This window comes from Triticum urartu, chromosome 3A (genome assembly GCF_056163025.1).
Source record: "Triticum urartu cultivar PI428250 chromosome 3A, HENAU_Tu73, whole genome shotgun sequence".
NCBI classification, from domain to species: domain Eukaryota; kingdom Viridiplantae; phylum Streptophyta; class Magnoliopsida; order Poales; family Poaceae; genus Triticum; species Triticum urartu.
This window is the reverse complement of record NC_141875.1, coordinates 618419340-618435261: the sequence shown is the minus strand read 5'-3', so window position 1 is coordinate 618435261 and position 15922 is coordinate 618419340. Positions and strand designations below refer to the sequence as shown.

The 15922-nt window shown below is 48.2% G+C and overlaps 1 protein-coding gene across 1 annotated transcript; it reads left to right on the top strand.

The window, feature by feature from the left end:
* Positions 1–10329: 10329 nt before the first annotated feature.
* Positions 10330–11167, top strand: LOC125548902 (BAG family molecular chaperone regulator 2-like). The gene has a single exon (XM_048712424.2). The coding sequence runs from the start codon at positions 10428–10430 to the stop codon at positions 10914–10916; it is 489 nt and encodes a 162-aa protein (XP_048568381.2). The 5' UTR covers positions 10330–10427; the 3' UTR covers positions 10917–11167.
* Positions 11168–15922: the final 4755 nt, after the last annotated feature.

Here is a 15922-nt window from a genome sequence, read left to right as displayed (position 1 = left end):
GTGTAAAGTTAGTACAAAGTTGGGTCATCTATTTTGGAACGGAGGGAGTAGTTCTTTAGATATCCTTTTTTCATTGATCACTATTCTTGATTTTTCTTTCCTCGGTCACTAACATTGCAGTGCTCTTGTAGGACATGAATTTTCTCCATGTAGTCTTGTAGTCTCCATTTATACCTGAAATCAGTTTTTGTATGTTTTTGTACATTTTTGCTTTGTTTCAGAAATCAGAGCAGTTCACATTATTACATTTTTTATTTTCTGCACTCTGCCCTTTGGGATAATCAGTATATATTACTGTTTTTTAGTTTCCATTCGGAACTATTTTCATCAAACTCTTGTTAGAAGGTTTCAAAAAGAGACCTAAACTGTTCCTATGGGCTGCTCGGATAGTCGGATGACGTGTGAAGTGACCGCGTCGTTTTCACGCGACTTGTGGTGATCGGCGCACTTCATCTCTGACCTTTGGGCACTTGGCTTGCTAACCTACTGGTGAGATGAACTCCTCCTGCGAGCAGGATCCCAACGCCCCCTCCCCCCCTTCTCTATGACGAGGAGGGTGTTGCCTTGACTCGCGGGTGGTCTGCGATTCTGAGGTACTCGGTGCTCGGTGAGGGAGTCCAGATTTGCTTCCCCGGTCACGTTGTGCTAGTTGGTATGTTGCAGGGGAAGTCATACGAGGCGCATCGGTATGTCACGCACAACGAGGTGGGGAGAGAGGCCGCCATGAATTCGAGAGGGGATTGGCCATTAAATCACCAAGGACGATGTGCCCCTCTGTTCCACCCCCTATTCGCATTCCATCGAGATTCGACGCCATCTCTCCGTCTTCACTGAGCTCCAGGACTTCACCTCTCCATGATATCCATGGTGGACAGTAGGTTGCGCATGGAAGCGCGGATGTTGGAGATAGCCAGCGGTGATGATCTGAAGATGGCGCGGACATAGGAAATCATCTTCTGGTTCGCAAAGGAGCGCCAGATGAAGGCGGCGGCGGCAATCTACAGAAAACTTACCAAGGTGGAAGACATGTGCCTCACTCCGTCTAGGATATCGATGGAACCGCTCGAGATTCTGTTATGGCCGATGGGCGAGGCGGAGTCGAAGAACCCCAAGCAGGTGCTCAAATGGAGGACGTTTCGCTCATGGCGTCGTGCTCCTACGGGACCGACGGAGTACGTGGTGGGCGCGGTGATGGCGCTCGCATCGTCCTCGAGGACGAGCTGGTGGCTCCATCGAGCCCGCCCCCGAGGATGAAGAAAATCAAGGAGGGTGATTCACATGCCATGGAGGTCGCCATGCTTCCTGGGGCGCTCATCTCGCCTGCTCAGCCTCACTTGCTCTTTCGTGCCAGAGTAGGGGTCTCCCTTGCCGACAACCACTTTTGGTTGCTGGCTGACAATGATTTCGATTAGGAGACTGGGTACTTGTCGGATTTGGATTGTAAGTATGGTTCCTCGTCTAAATACTTGCATTCTCCATTACGCTTTAATATGGCGAGGATTGCTAGAAGTAGTAAAAAATGAAGAAAGCTATTAAGCTTCGGGAGAGCACAAAATCGCACAATACCTTTGCTACAAAGGATTGCTCTGTAGCTCAAGCAATTATTGATGATGTGTACCCAACTTGTGAGCTTGAAACATTAGGGGGAAAAGATGTTGAGATTATGGGAATTGGGGGAAAATACTTGAATGGGGATAACGATGTGATGAATGGTGAATTTGTGAAGATGAAGATGAATGATAGTAATTTTCATCTATCCTGAAGTTCTGGTTAGAGAATATGCTTGATTTTGGGGAATTAGCTGTTGAGAAATGTCGAGTTATCACTAAGGAGCAGACAAAAAACAAAGCAAAAGGAAAAAGTTCACACTCTTGCATGGACGAGAGACCTGAAAATGTTTGTGGGCTGGGGTTGTGGCCTACTTTTGACCCCGGAGGCCCTGGGTTGTTGAGACCAGAAGCATATTGTAAAAATACGCTTTCTAATTCCTTTATCTATGATATCTAAATAGCTAGACCTCACTACTAGGAATTCTCCCGCTTCTCCTTAAGTCACATCATATAAATTGATTTAGCCGTTGGATATACTAGATCATTCTATAATAGCCATCAGATCTACACAATAAGAGCCACTTCATCACCCACATGTAGGGACCGACGCATGCATGCAAATGCATGTGGTAACTGACGCCTAAAGGGTGTTTTATAATCAAGAAAAAAAGGACGCATGCATGCAGCTCATAGTCCAGTGCTGCATGAAAGAAATCACGCATATATGCATATTTTGTTTTATTTTTGTCCTATTTTACACTTACACATAGAGATGTATATTTATTTATAAAATATTGATAAACAATTATATTGCTACAAGAGAAACCTTAAAGACACAAGCTAGGTTGATTAGTTCCGTGCAGTTTTTATTTCATACAAACCCCCGTAACAACACGCGGGGTATTCGTCTAGTTCATATAAATTGCCACCCCTTGCCACACTTGGGGCTCGTAAGTGAGATTCTCTCGGGGTCAGGGTTTCCCTAGGCACCACCGGATCAAGAGTAGGAATACATGACAGGGAATTATGGAAAGTTTAGGGGCTCTGGCAAAGTTAACACAGGGGGGAGAGATATACCAATATTGCAAGAAAAATGATGAGGGGGATAGGTGAAAGGACGTGGATGCCACGTAGAGGGGGATAGGCGTTTTAAAGCAATTACGGTAGGTGTGAATAAATGTGGAATAAAATTGTCGTTTAATATAGCAACCACAAACCCTAAATCAACTAGGCTCAACTATGTGCACCAACAACTTATGTTAACCAAGATAAACGACTAAATGATAACAAGATATATAACGTGAAGCACAAAGGCTATCATAAAAGTAAGTGGACAAGTAAAGGGCTCAGGTAAGAGATAATCGAGGCACACAGAGACGATGATGTATTCCGAAGTTCACACCCTTGCGGATGCTAATCTTCGTTAGAGCGTGGGGAGGCACAATGCTCTCCAAGCTCCACGATGGCTCACCGTATTATCCTCACGCCCTCACATAATGCAAGGTGTCGTGACTCCACTCAGGGACCCTTGAGGACGGTCACCGAACCTGTACGAACCGGGGCAATCTCCACAACTTAACTGGAGGCTCCCAAAGCTTTACACCACAATGATTGAGCTCCACAACAACACCAACCATCTAGGGTGCCCAAGCACCCAAGAGTAATAAGCTACTCAAGTTTCACTTCCACGTACCATCATGGAGAACTCAAACCGATGCACCAAATGCAATGGCAAGAGCACACGAAGTGCTCAAGTACTTCACTCCCAAGTCCCACCAAGGAACTAATGCTATTGAGGAACATGAGAGGAAGAACAAGGAAGAGAACACAAAAGAACTCCAAGATTTGATCCAAAGGGTTCTCGTCACCTAGAGGAGAGAAGGATTGGTGGAAATGTTGATCTAGATATCCTCTCTCGTTTCCCTCAAATAGAAGCAAGAATCATAGGGGGTAGAGAGAATGCAAGCTCTAAGAGGTCAACAATGGTGGGGGGGGGGAAACTTGCTCAAGGTCGTTGGGGCCATTAGGGAAGAAAACCCCCTTAAATACCCCCCCCCCCCCCCCCGCATGGATTTAACGCTTACGCTGTAGAACAACATTGGAGCGGTACAACCGTTCTAGGCAAGAAACATTGTGGCTGTTGTGGCCTGAGCGGTACAACCATCGTGACGTCCGGTTGTACCGGTTATTGAAACAATAAACGAAACAACTGCACAACCAACTCTTAGTACCGTGACCCAAAAGTGAAAGAAATCGCCCTGGACAGGTGGATGGGCAATACAAGCACCGATTCAACCGCCCCCCCTGAGTTCGCAAAGTGGCTGCAAGTTCCATTGTGATATAGCCGCTCTCGACATCAGTTGTACCGGTTATTACCGAAATAACCGGAACAACCGGCTAGCCACTACTGTATTCCACTACCCAAACCCGAGAAGAAACTCCCCTTGGGCGGTGATTGGGCCGGTGTTAAGCCCGGCAGTACCGTCCATGCTTGGAGCGCTACAACCGCTGGAAGAGACTGCAGAAAACAGGTAAAACAAAACTGTAATAACTTCTACAAATGAACTTAGAAATCAACGAACTCAAGCTGGTTGGTTATTAAGAACCAATAATAGAGAAAATATCAATAATAGAAGGACGAGAACCCTTGCTCAAATAAGGACTGGCAAAAACTCCATCACCGAAAACACAATATAGGACGCATATGAGATCTGTTTTCGATGAACTTGAGGCAGACATGAAGATAACCACAAGCTCTAAAACTCACATAGAGAAAAGCCAAACAAGAACCAAGAAAGATTATACCAAGGATGCAAAGGTTTGAGCTCTCTAAGAACGATAAGAACAAGCTATTCACTCGAGAGCCCCCCTTGATAGTACGACTATCGATCCTATAACCCGGTCTCCCAACTAACATCATGTGACTGGTAAAATAGAAAACCTATCAAGGTTATACCTTTGCCTTGTGCATAGTCCACTTGAGGTAGATGATGACGATCTTGAGCTCCTCAAGTTGAACCACCTTTCTTGATTGTGATGGCATGACGAAGACTAGTAAATTGCTCCCATCCACTATGAGTGAGCCTCTATTAGGCACATCTTCACATGTCTATTATCACCAGAATGGACAACAAGCTTCAAGCATGTGATCCCTTCATGATGCTCCACTTGAGCTTGCACAACGCAACCTTCATGACGATCACCACTTTGATGTCATCCTCCATGGGTTATGCGAGACCTTCCTTTTGATGCAAGCCCATCGAAAGATATCATGTGATCACTTGATCTCAGTTGGTAGATCTTCTATGCTCTGTGTGTTGATCAACTTGAATCCACTCTTTTTACTTAGTCTTGATCTGCCTTGTATCATATCTTCTCTCTTCATAAAGATGATGTTTTAAAGTTAAACATGAATGTTCACACAATCTTCTTCAGTACATGCTTCGAATAGGTTCAACTCTCACATGACCAGCCTTTGGATAACTCCTCGAATAGCACCTTGGTCAACACATAATCTCCTTCTTTTAACCTTCAAACCAACATATGGTGTTCAAGCATTGCCTATGGAAAAACCTTAAAGTATAACTCAAAGCAACCACTAGTCCATAGGGATTGTCATCAATTTAACAAAACCAGACATGGGGGCACCATGCTCTTTGAATGGTTTAGAAATTCCTACCCTAGGGAAGATATAAGAGATTACGATCCTAGGGCAGGTGAGGTGCACAGAAAGCAGAATTTCCAAGACCCTAGGGGAACTAATTTGCAAGATGGGAATGTTGTTGGTGGGTCCATGGTCCAGGATCATTTGAAGACCAGTGAAGACAACGGAGAATAGCCAGGTTGCGGCAGGTAATTCCAGGCCTTGCTAATCACAGTAATTTTGCTGCTGATCTAAGCCAGCAACAACACCTGTTTTGGGCTTTGCTTGTCCAACTTGAACGTCCGTGGTGTCTGAGGCATGCGTCCCCGTGGTGTAGGAGTCATCCAGGTAGCTAAGGGCGTGCTGGCAGTGATCGTGAGAACATACATTCCACTGCTTGCCAACTTGTGCGCAGGACGTAGAGGTGCAGGAGAATGGAACGCAGGAGCTCAATACTATTGGTTCGAAGGACATGCCAGTTTGGGTGTTGCATCGCACCCAGGAGACGTCGTTGCTGGTGTTGATGACGAGGGTCTGGCCGAATACCCGCAACCCAATCTAACAGTGACGACATATTCCATAGAGCCTAGTGCGGCGCCCAGGAGAGTCGGCACGCTCGCATCGGACCGGTGCAACAACAGCCCGTCTTAATACACGATATATATGTGATTACGTGATGCAAATAATTTTTATAAAATACATGTAGTCAATTGCAAATAACTATTGAATAAATGGAACGTGGTTGGGGGGGGCAAATGTCCCTATCCGCCCCATAACAGAATTGTTGTTGAACCATATTTTTGTAATTTATTTAGATATATAGATGTATTAAACCTGTAGTGGGGGTATCATAGCTAGTACTTTGCTGCCATCTATGATGGGACGACTATGCACCCGCCACTGAGCTCAAGGTAGCCGTCGAGCCTGGGTCGAAGCCGTCTGAGTGGCTGCAGCCGAATTGGAAGCCTGTGATGGCTTCCGAGCCGGTCATCTCCGGGGTGTCAGAGGCGTACGTCCCCATGGTGTAGGAGCCGTCCAAGTTGCTGAGGACGTACTCGTGGTGGTCGTGAGAACAACCGTTCCACTGTCTGCCAAGCTGTGCGCATGCTGCAGAGGTGTAGGAGAATGACACGTAGGAGCTCGATTCCATTGGGTCAAACAACGTGCCGGTTTGGGTGTTGCATCGCACTCAGGAGACGTTGTTGCTGGTGTTGATGATGAGGGTCTGGCCGAATGCCGGTGACCCAATCCCAATGGTGACCACGTACTCCATCGAGCCTGTCGCACCTCCCAGGAGAGCCGGCACGCTCGCCTCGGATTGGTGCAACTGCAACCCGTCTTAATACATGATATATGTGTGATTACATGAGAAGCTACACAAAATAGTACAAAATTTATCATGTGTGTGGTAAATAAATTGCGCGCAAACTACCGCTGACTAATTAAGATGATGAACGACACATACACCCTACACGAGTAGGCATGAATCGTGCTAAAGTAATTAAGCATAAGCATGAGGTTTAAGTTGTCCTTGCTTGGAGATGAGAGGAGAGGATCAAGAGCGAGGACACTTTGAGTGAGATGAAGTTGCTCGGCCATCGACACTGGGAGACTACCTCTCAGGTGTGGCGAGAAGCGGCAAACGAGTAGCTCATGTTGAGGTTCATGTGGAACGCAGACGAAGCAGACATAACGTTCAACGTGGGAAGCGCAGATGAGCACTTATGCGGAGGTTCTGAAGTGGTACTAGGACCTATGATTATGAACAACACGTAAGTACGCACCCGACGCGAGAAAGGGACGCTGGGACAGGAAGAAATGACAAGAACCCGGACCCATAGTCTACCAAGGGTGTGTTTGGTTCGGGAACAAAGTGAAATGGAATCTCATGGTTTCATTTTATTATAATGGGTCGGTTCCGTTCCTCTGTTCGATAGGGATAATTAGGTGGGATGGAATGGTTACACTTGGGTGTTTGATTGGAAGTGTGAAATAGAATGAAGATGAATTTGATTTAGTTTCAGCTCTTTGCCATAGAAATGATCAGATTACCTTGCACATATAGCTTTTTAAATGGAACTGTGCGTCATCACGTCTGGTCAACAGATGGTGATTTGAGGATTCAGAGGTTGTATCCTATGTACTAACAAGAGATTAGTGCAACAAACAACTCGTTGTCGCTGATTGCTGTTAAAGCATCTTCAGCGGTTCGGCCCCCAGGGGTTTGAAATAGCGCCGCCTGGGGGCCAACCGGCGGTGGGTTCCCAGCCGACCCCCAAGTTTCCCCCCTAGCCGCTGATTTCGGCCCAATTTCGGCACAAATTGGCCCAAATGCGGCCCATATTCAGCGTGTTTCGGCATAAATTCAACAAAAACTAATTTTTATCGCATAGTTCATCACAGAAATCAATACAAATCAAATAGTTCAACAAATCAAACTCATAATTCAAACACAAATAAAACTCATATTTCATCACGCGTCGAGCTAGGCGTTGCCCTTGAGCCTCCATAGGTGCTTCACCAGATCGTGCTGCAGTTCTTGATGCACATGTGGGTCTCGGATCTCCTAACGCATATTGAGTAAGGCAGCCAACTGGTGATCAACTTGGGCAAGACGACCCTGCCTGTAATATGATTCAGTGTCAAATACTGGCTCTTCCTGCTCGCTCTCAATGACCATGTTGTGCAAGATGACACAACAAGTCATGACTTCCCACATTTGATCTTTCGACCAGGTCAGCGGGGTACCGGACAACAGCAAATCGAGATCGAAGCACACCAAAGGCCCGCTCGACATCCTTCCTGCAAGCCTCCTGACATTTGGCAAAGTAAGAGTTCTTGCCTCCTGGCACAAGGTTTGAGATAGTCTTCACAAATGTGGACCATCTCAGATAGATACCATCTACTAGGTAGTATCTCTTGTTTGGCTTCCACTGACCTCAAAGTTCACCGGAGAAGCATGACCTTCAACAAGCTTGGCAAAGACATTCGAGCACTGCAGTACGTTGATGTCATTGTGAGTTCCTGGCATAGCAAAGGAGTGACAAATCCAGAGGTCCTGTGTGACACTGCCTCAAGTACCACACTGTAAGCTCCTTTGACGCCTTTGTACATCCCCTGTGAAGCAAATGGACTTTTTTTTTCATGCCCAATGCATGCATTCGATGCTTCCAAGCATCTCAGGAAATTATCTTGCTGCATTTTGTGCTAGGATCCGAGCAGTGTCTTCATCATTGGGTGATCGCAAGTATTGTGGTCCAAACACTGCCACCACTGCCCTGCAGAACTTGTACAAACACTCAATGGTGGTGGACTCGGCCATGCGTCCATAGTCTTCCAGTATACCGGGAGCTCCTTATCCTCATAGCTGTCGTGCACTTCTGGAGTGAGGTGAATCCAAGTGTGCCGGTGCAATCCTTCTTGCACTTGAAGTAGTTGTCAAACTCCCAGATGGAATTCACAATCCTGAGGAAGAGCTTTCGGCTTATCTGATATCGACGCCGAAATACTTTCTCACCATGCAGTGGAGCGTCGGCGAAGTAGTCGGCATAGAGCAAGCAATAGCCCTCCAAGCGATGCCTTTGCTTGCTCTTCTGGCAGCACGACGCCAAGCCACCTCGCCGCGGCTTTGCATTACTCGCAAACAGGCCGACCAGAGCGGCGAGGACCATGAGGTGCTCTTCGTCCTAGGCGTCGGCCTCGGCTTCCTCCTCCAGCAGCGCCGCGAATGCCTCCTCGTCGTCCGAGTCCACGACCGAGCAGACAAACCTCCGAACACCTGGCGGGCGTGGTAGGCGCGCAGCTGCCGGTATCCCCACCTGCGTGGCCGCAGCGCCGGAAAGCTCGCCCAAGAGCGGGATGGAGGATGCCGCAGCGAACCCTCTCTTTTCGGCAAGGAAATGGCCTTCCTAGCGACGGTGGGCAGGTGGGCGTCGCCGGGATCGGCACGGCGGCGGAAGGGGTAGTGCGTGGAGGGGGCGAATCTGGACGTGGAAAAATCATTTTTCGCCTGACAATGATGGCACATGCACCGTTTTTCCTTCCGCCGGAGCCCCCACGTGCTCCCCGGTGCGCTGGGTTCGGCCTGGGATCGCTGGGAAATGAGCCAAACTGGCGGAATTCGGTGTAATGAGGGGCCGACTGGAGGATTTTTTCGGTGCCAGCGTAAAAAATCTCGTCCTAGGAGGCTGTTGGGGGAGCGAATGGAGATGCTCTTAGTCGCTGCATGGTTGTGACCATCTACAAATGCCTTATCTGCCAGCTCCAGCTGCGGGCGTCAGCCGTCCAGATCAAGCAGCCGCTTGTATAGCACCAAGATGTCTCCGTCCAAGGAGTGGACACGACGCTCGTCGCCTTTCAGATTGAGTAGCTCCTTTAGCGGCTGGATCACCCCGATCTGTACGTTGGCCGCCGCCGTTCCTAAACCACCGGAGAGACGAGGGGCGGTAAACAACAGTGTAGCAGGCGTGATGCAAGTCGCATCTCCGACGAGCCAGTCCTCGGCTGCGCGTCCGCTGCGGCCACAGACGGGGATTGCTGCGGAGGGGAGGTGCTACGGCCGCCGCCATGGGCATCGAGGGAGAGAGGGCAGAGGTCACGGGCGGCTGGGGCGCGGGCCGCAGGGTGGGCGAGTTGCGAGAGAGAAGCGAGCGAGCGAGCCATTCCGCGTGGTTCGGCTGATTTGGAAGAACGGCCAGATTCGGCATATCTAACGAATATGTTGTTCTGAGGAATGAGTGGGTTCCCGTTCCTCCGTGGACCAAACACGAGAATTGGGCCTCGGAACGGAACACACCCATTACATTTCACTCGATGACCTAAATTTTTCTCAAAAAGAAAAAAAAAACTTGATGACCTAAATCGACACCAATGACGCGACGGGTATCATTGTGCGCGCCTCCAACCGATCGAGTGATCTCTTCTTCGATATGCTATATGGAGTTCAGCGCTTGCAATGAATAGAATACGGCGCCGCAGGTCTCCCCCCGCGCATGTGCAATCATCAGATCGCCGGTCGATTGATGACCATATCTTAATTCTCCTTTTTCGCGCCCGCGCACGGCTCTCGTCCTCATCCTCGGCACCTTCTCCACCTATAAAATCCCAGGCGTCTCTCCATCAAGCCTCACGCAGCACAACACCCAGAGAGCACCTTAGCTAGCCATCCATCGGCATCATCTGTTCATCGCACACGCAAGGCAGAGAGGAACAGAGAGAACGCGTCAGAGGAGGAGATGGTGAAGATCCCGAGCCCGAGGAGGCTGTTCCGGAGCCGGTCCAAAAGCACGGTGCGCATCGGCGGCGGGGTCGACATGTGCGCCATGGTGGCCGAGCACGAGAGGATCGAGTGGAAGGTGCGGCCCGGCGGGATGCTGGTGCAGAAGCGCCGGGGGCCGGACGACGACGGCGTGGTCGAGGCCATCCTGGTGCGGGTGTCCGCCGGCTGCGGCGGGTGGCAGCACGACGTGTCCATCGACGCCACCTCCACCTTCGGCGACCTCAAGGTGCTGCTGTCACTGGCCACCGGGCTGTGGCCCAGGGAGCAGCGGCTGCTGTACCGGGGCCGGGAGCGGGACGACGGCGACCACCTGCACATGACCGGCGTGCAGGACAAGGACAAGGTGCTGCTCCTGGAAGACCCCGCCGTCACGGAGAGGAAGCTCCGGTCCACCAGCCTCGCGCAGCTCATGGGGGTGCCCTGCCATTCCTTCATCCAAGTCTAAGAAACCCACGCTCCATCAGCTGTTCTCGCTGTTTATTTGGGCCAAGATCGGTTTAAGGTGTGTTAGTTAAGCGTTTAACTGCATTCTTTTCAATCTTTAGAGTTTTTCTGGGTTCAATCAGGGCTTGGATTTGGCCGATTGAATCGAAAAACGGGCGCCGTTAGGAGACAATACAGTACAGTACATGTTGTAAAATATTGTAATTTGTACGTATATGCAGACAATGACAGTGTCACAGTGATAGTGTTTTCTACGAATTGTGTACATGTGTGTCTTTATTCTTTGTTGCTGGCTCCATGTACATTCTTCCGATGGAATTAGCAATACAGTTCACACTGCTACATATACATTTCTTGCAATTTACTTGTGTTTAAGCATTTTTTGATAAATTTATGCTTAAGCAAGATGTACACATTTATTAGCATTGAAAATATTTTGTTTCCGAAGGTAAGGGCCAATTATATTAGGGTTCTTACCATTTATGTCACTAGTTGTGTTTCGGTACTCAGTTTTGTCGCTAGGAGTTTCAACTGCTAAAAAATGCCATCACTCCGTTAGGCGCATGCTCAAAAATGCCGCTAGACACCATTATTGTCAGCTCAAAGCCCGTTTACCATGTTACATGATCAAAATACCCATGGACTAACATGTTTGCTCTCCCTCTATCTCACTACAATAAAGTGTGGGTCTCACTCGAGCCCCAATAACGTTCTTATTTTCCTCTAAAATAATTCGCTTCTTACTCCTGACAAATGGGCCCCACATTTATCATTGTGTGATAGAGGGAACTGACATGTGGGTCTAGGGTTATTGTGGCCATATAACATGGTCAACAGGTTTGACCTGACAATAACAATGTTGAATGACATTTTTGAGCAAACATATAATGGGACGATGGCATTTTGAAGGAAGCATCACATGAAACAATGACATTTTGTGCAGTTGTAACTTCTAATGGCAAAATTTAGAGCAACTCTAGCAGACCCCGCAAAAAGCCTCGACCCGTAAAATAACCGTCAAAATGTGGGTCGACGTGGAAAGTCCCGCCATAACAGACCCCGCAAACGCGGCCGACCCGCAAAACATTTTGAGGGGTGCGGCAAAATCTCGGCCCCAACCCACGAATACGCGGGTTTCCGCCTCGCCCCTACGGTGCCCCGTACCGCGGTGAAGCGGTTGGCAGGAGAGACATTTCAGCTCGCACCCTTCCCCCACCTCCTACCGCCGCCACCCGCCATTGGTTCCGCCCGTCCGCCGCCGACGATTCCGGCCAAATCTGCGGGCGAAATCACGTCGCGGGGGCGTCACGCTGCACCCCCCCCCCCCCCCCGCGGATTCGGCGAGAAGAGCTGCCCCTCGTGCCTGTCACCGCCGGGGATCGACCGCCCTCGAGCTCGCCCCTCGTCGCCGCCCGGGATCACCCGCCCCACGAGCCGCCGGTTATTGTTTGTTTGTGCTGTGTGCCGAGCGCTATGCATAGTTGATTGACGCGGCGTGCGGTTCTTGTTCATGTAGATGGAATTGAGCCCGTGCGAGAAGTTCTTGCTCTCTGATTCCTCCGATTCGGACGACTCAGATGTTGAGGCGATGCTTGCAAACTTTCGGCAGCAGACATTTGTGATGGCTCTTGCCGTGAAGGAGCACGAAGATGAGAACCGGAAGAGGCGGCGAGGATCGACCGTCGGGCGTCTTTGCATTCCTCGGAATTGCCATCTTGGGAACGAGATGTTGATGCAAAACTACTTCGCGGAGAATCCAACATTTCCACCGCACCTCTTCCGGAGAAGGTACCAAATGTGCCGATCCCGCTTTGTGAAAATCGTTCAAGCTTGCGAGGCAAAATTGTCGGTATTTTACTCAAACAAGAAATGCTGCGGGCTTAAAGGGATTTAGTGCATATAAAAAAATCTCGGCAGCTATGCGGGTGATTTCATATGGCGTTCCGGCTGACTATGCCGATGAGTACCTTCGCATTGATGAAGATACCACAATTGAGTCAGTGCGTAGATTTACCAAAGTGATTATCTGTGTCTTTGGTCCTGAATATCTTCCGGCACCCAACGAGGATGACACAAAGAAATTGATGGCCTCTAATGAGAGGAGAGGTTGGCCTGGCATGCTAGGTAGCATTGATTGTATGCATTGGACTTGAAAAAATTACCCGAAGGCATGGCAGGGAATGTATTGTGGCAAGTCTCGTGATGCAACAATTGTGCTAGAGGCCATAGCATCCGAGGATTTATGGATTTGGCATTGCTTCTTTGGTATGCCGGACACTCTCAATGATATCAATGTGTCGCAACGACCTCATTTGTTTGCTAGGCTTGCTAGTGGTGATGCTCCTGCTTGCAACTACACTATCAATGGGCATGAATACACAAAAGGGTACTATCTTGCAGATGATATATACCCTCCTTGGTCCACATTTGTCAAGAGCATCAAAGATCCCAAAACTAAAAACCATTGTGAATTCGCAAGGGTGCAAGAGGCAGCCCAAAAAGACATTGAAAGAGCATTCGGGGTTTTGCAATCTAGGTTTGCCATTGTTCGTGGTCCTGCTCGTTTTTGGGACAAGAGGATCTTGAAAAATATCATGACATGTTGTGTTATCCTTCACAATATGATTCTCGAAAATGAGAGAGTAATGAACTTGGAGTTCTTCTACGACAATGTGGGTAGCCGTGTCAAACCAGCTAGAGACCCTAACCGCATTAAAGCTTTTCTTCGAACATACAAGGAGATTGAAAATGCAAACACCCACTTTTAGCTTCAGGAGGATCTCATTGAGCACCATTGGTAAAAGGTTGGACAGTAATTAACTCATTTTTCTATTTACTTTTATTTAATTCATGTGTTATTTGTATTCGGGACAAGTTTTGTATTGCATTATTTAGTTTGCTTCGTTGATTTGAATAATTATTTGTAATGTGAATGACTGTTGTATTGTGTTGGTATTGTAATTTATGGTGTGGTATTGATATTTGCGGATCGGCGGCAGCGGCACAAGAGCAGACTCCGCAAAGCCGACCCGTAAAAAACTATATTCCATAAATATCCTTTTATATGGGTCCGTTATGCGGGGTCTGCCTCTGCGGCTGTCTGCGCTGGCCCGCAATGCTCTTAGTAGTGGGGCACAACTAGTGACATAAATAATAAAAACCCATTATATTAAAGGCATGACTCAACCCAGATTACAGTCAGTTTCACACATGCGAAGGCACAGTCGCAAGGAAATCTCCATGCACTCCACGGAAATTCCTAATGGAGCTTGAGCTCCATGGAGCCCTTTATATCTGAAAAGTTCAAAATTTAAAATTTTGAACAAATTCAAAAAATGTACACATATACATAAGGATCATGGATGTATACTACTTGTATGTGAAGTTTCATGACGATTATTTTTGTGAGCTACACAAAAATGACAAAATCACGTATTTCTAGCATATGTACTATTCACTATAAAAACACATGATTTTTGGCAGGCCACAAAAACCCGTATTCCGTGATGAATTTTTACACAGGTCTGGTATATATCTGTAAGTACTTGTGTATTTTTTTCAGATTTTTTTGAATTTCGTGGAACATTTTTTGAAGTTCGTGAACAGTTTCTAAATTTGTGAAACTACAGGAAAAAATCGAATCTATAAACATTTTTTCTTCTTTACAATGTATTTTAAAATTAATGAATATTTTTTATTTTATAGAAGCTTTTTAAATAATCTGCCGACGTTTTTTCATTTTCCCTTCCTCTTTGTTTTTTCCATCACTTCTTCGGATGGGCCGAGGCCCAATAGGGTCGAATGGCCCACCACTCGAGGGTGTGCACACTTGGCCGTCCTTCGACGCGTTGAGCGATGAATAGGACCTCCGTGTGTGTCGGTTATTTCGCTGCCAAGGGGTGGGCGAACTTGTTTTCTACTTTCGTGCATTTCTGAAAGGTGGCACCAACTTGTTGATATAGGCCGAGCGGTCATGTCATCACTTTCTTCGTCTTCTCCATCGGGCTCCTTGGACGATTTTGCGGTGGAAGACCACACTAGAGCCCGTGGAGAGCTATGACAAAAATATCAGGCGTTGAAGATCCAAGCCAACACGAGCACCTATCGGAGAGCTGTTGTAGTTTGGGCGTGTGGCACTAGATCTGACCTCAAGGTTGAGAGATTGAAAGTTTTTGGGAACAAATTCAATGAAAGGAGAGTCATTCTGAGAAGCAGGGGCACAAGTGAAATGGGTTGGGTGGAGGGCGTGCACCGTTCATCGGCCTAGGGTCATGCCCTCATGTGTCGACATTAGTATAAAGTCAGAAAAGAGAGGTTTATTTTGATCTATATGGTCTTACAGTCAATTCGATTTATGTAGGACGAAAAAGGATTTAGCTCACGATGGACCAAGAAACGGCGTGGCAAAGCAAGCTTCACCTCTAGTGGCACGTAAATGCACCAGTAAACGGGATCGTAGTACTTTGCTCCAGATCGATCGATACAACGGCACAAGCCTCCACAGAAACGATGCGAAGATGCACTTTTCGCGGTTGTCTGTAGCCCCAACTCTTCTTCGGCGGACAGCGACACACGGAGACGCAGCGGAGATCGACGCAGGACGCTCCAAAAATCCAGCCCCCAAAGCTAAAAGATGCCGCTGCCTGCCTGCCTCCTCATCCGCCGGTCGCCGCCAGCCCCGAACTACTCCTTCGGCCCTGTACCAACCTGCTCGTAGTCGAGCTAGCTGTTGCTATGGCGCCCGATCAATCAGACTCCTCCGCCAAGTCCACCCGACGCAAGAAAGGGACGTGGCGACAAAAACCAGGCCGGTGGCAGGATCACCCTATCAGATCGACGGACACCATGACACGGCGGGCGAATCAATGTGCGCGCCTCCAACCGATCCAGTGTTCGCGGTTCGTTGCCGCCGGCGCCGCGATCTCATCCTGAGAATAGGGAACCCGCGCATGTGCAATCATCAGATCACCGATTGGCGACCAAATCCAGATGCGTGCAGTGGTAACG

Bases quoted from the DNA above. Each gene is read 5' to 3' on its own strand.
- LOC125548902 (XM_048712424.2), top strand. From the start codon at position 10,428: ATGGTGAAGATCCCGAGCCCGAGGAGGCTGTTCCGGAGCCGGTCCAAA.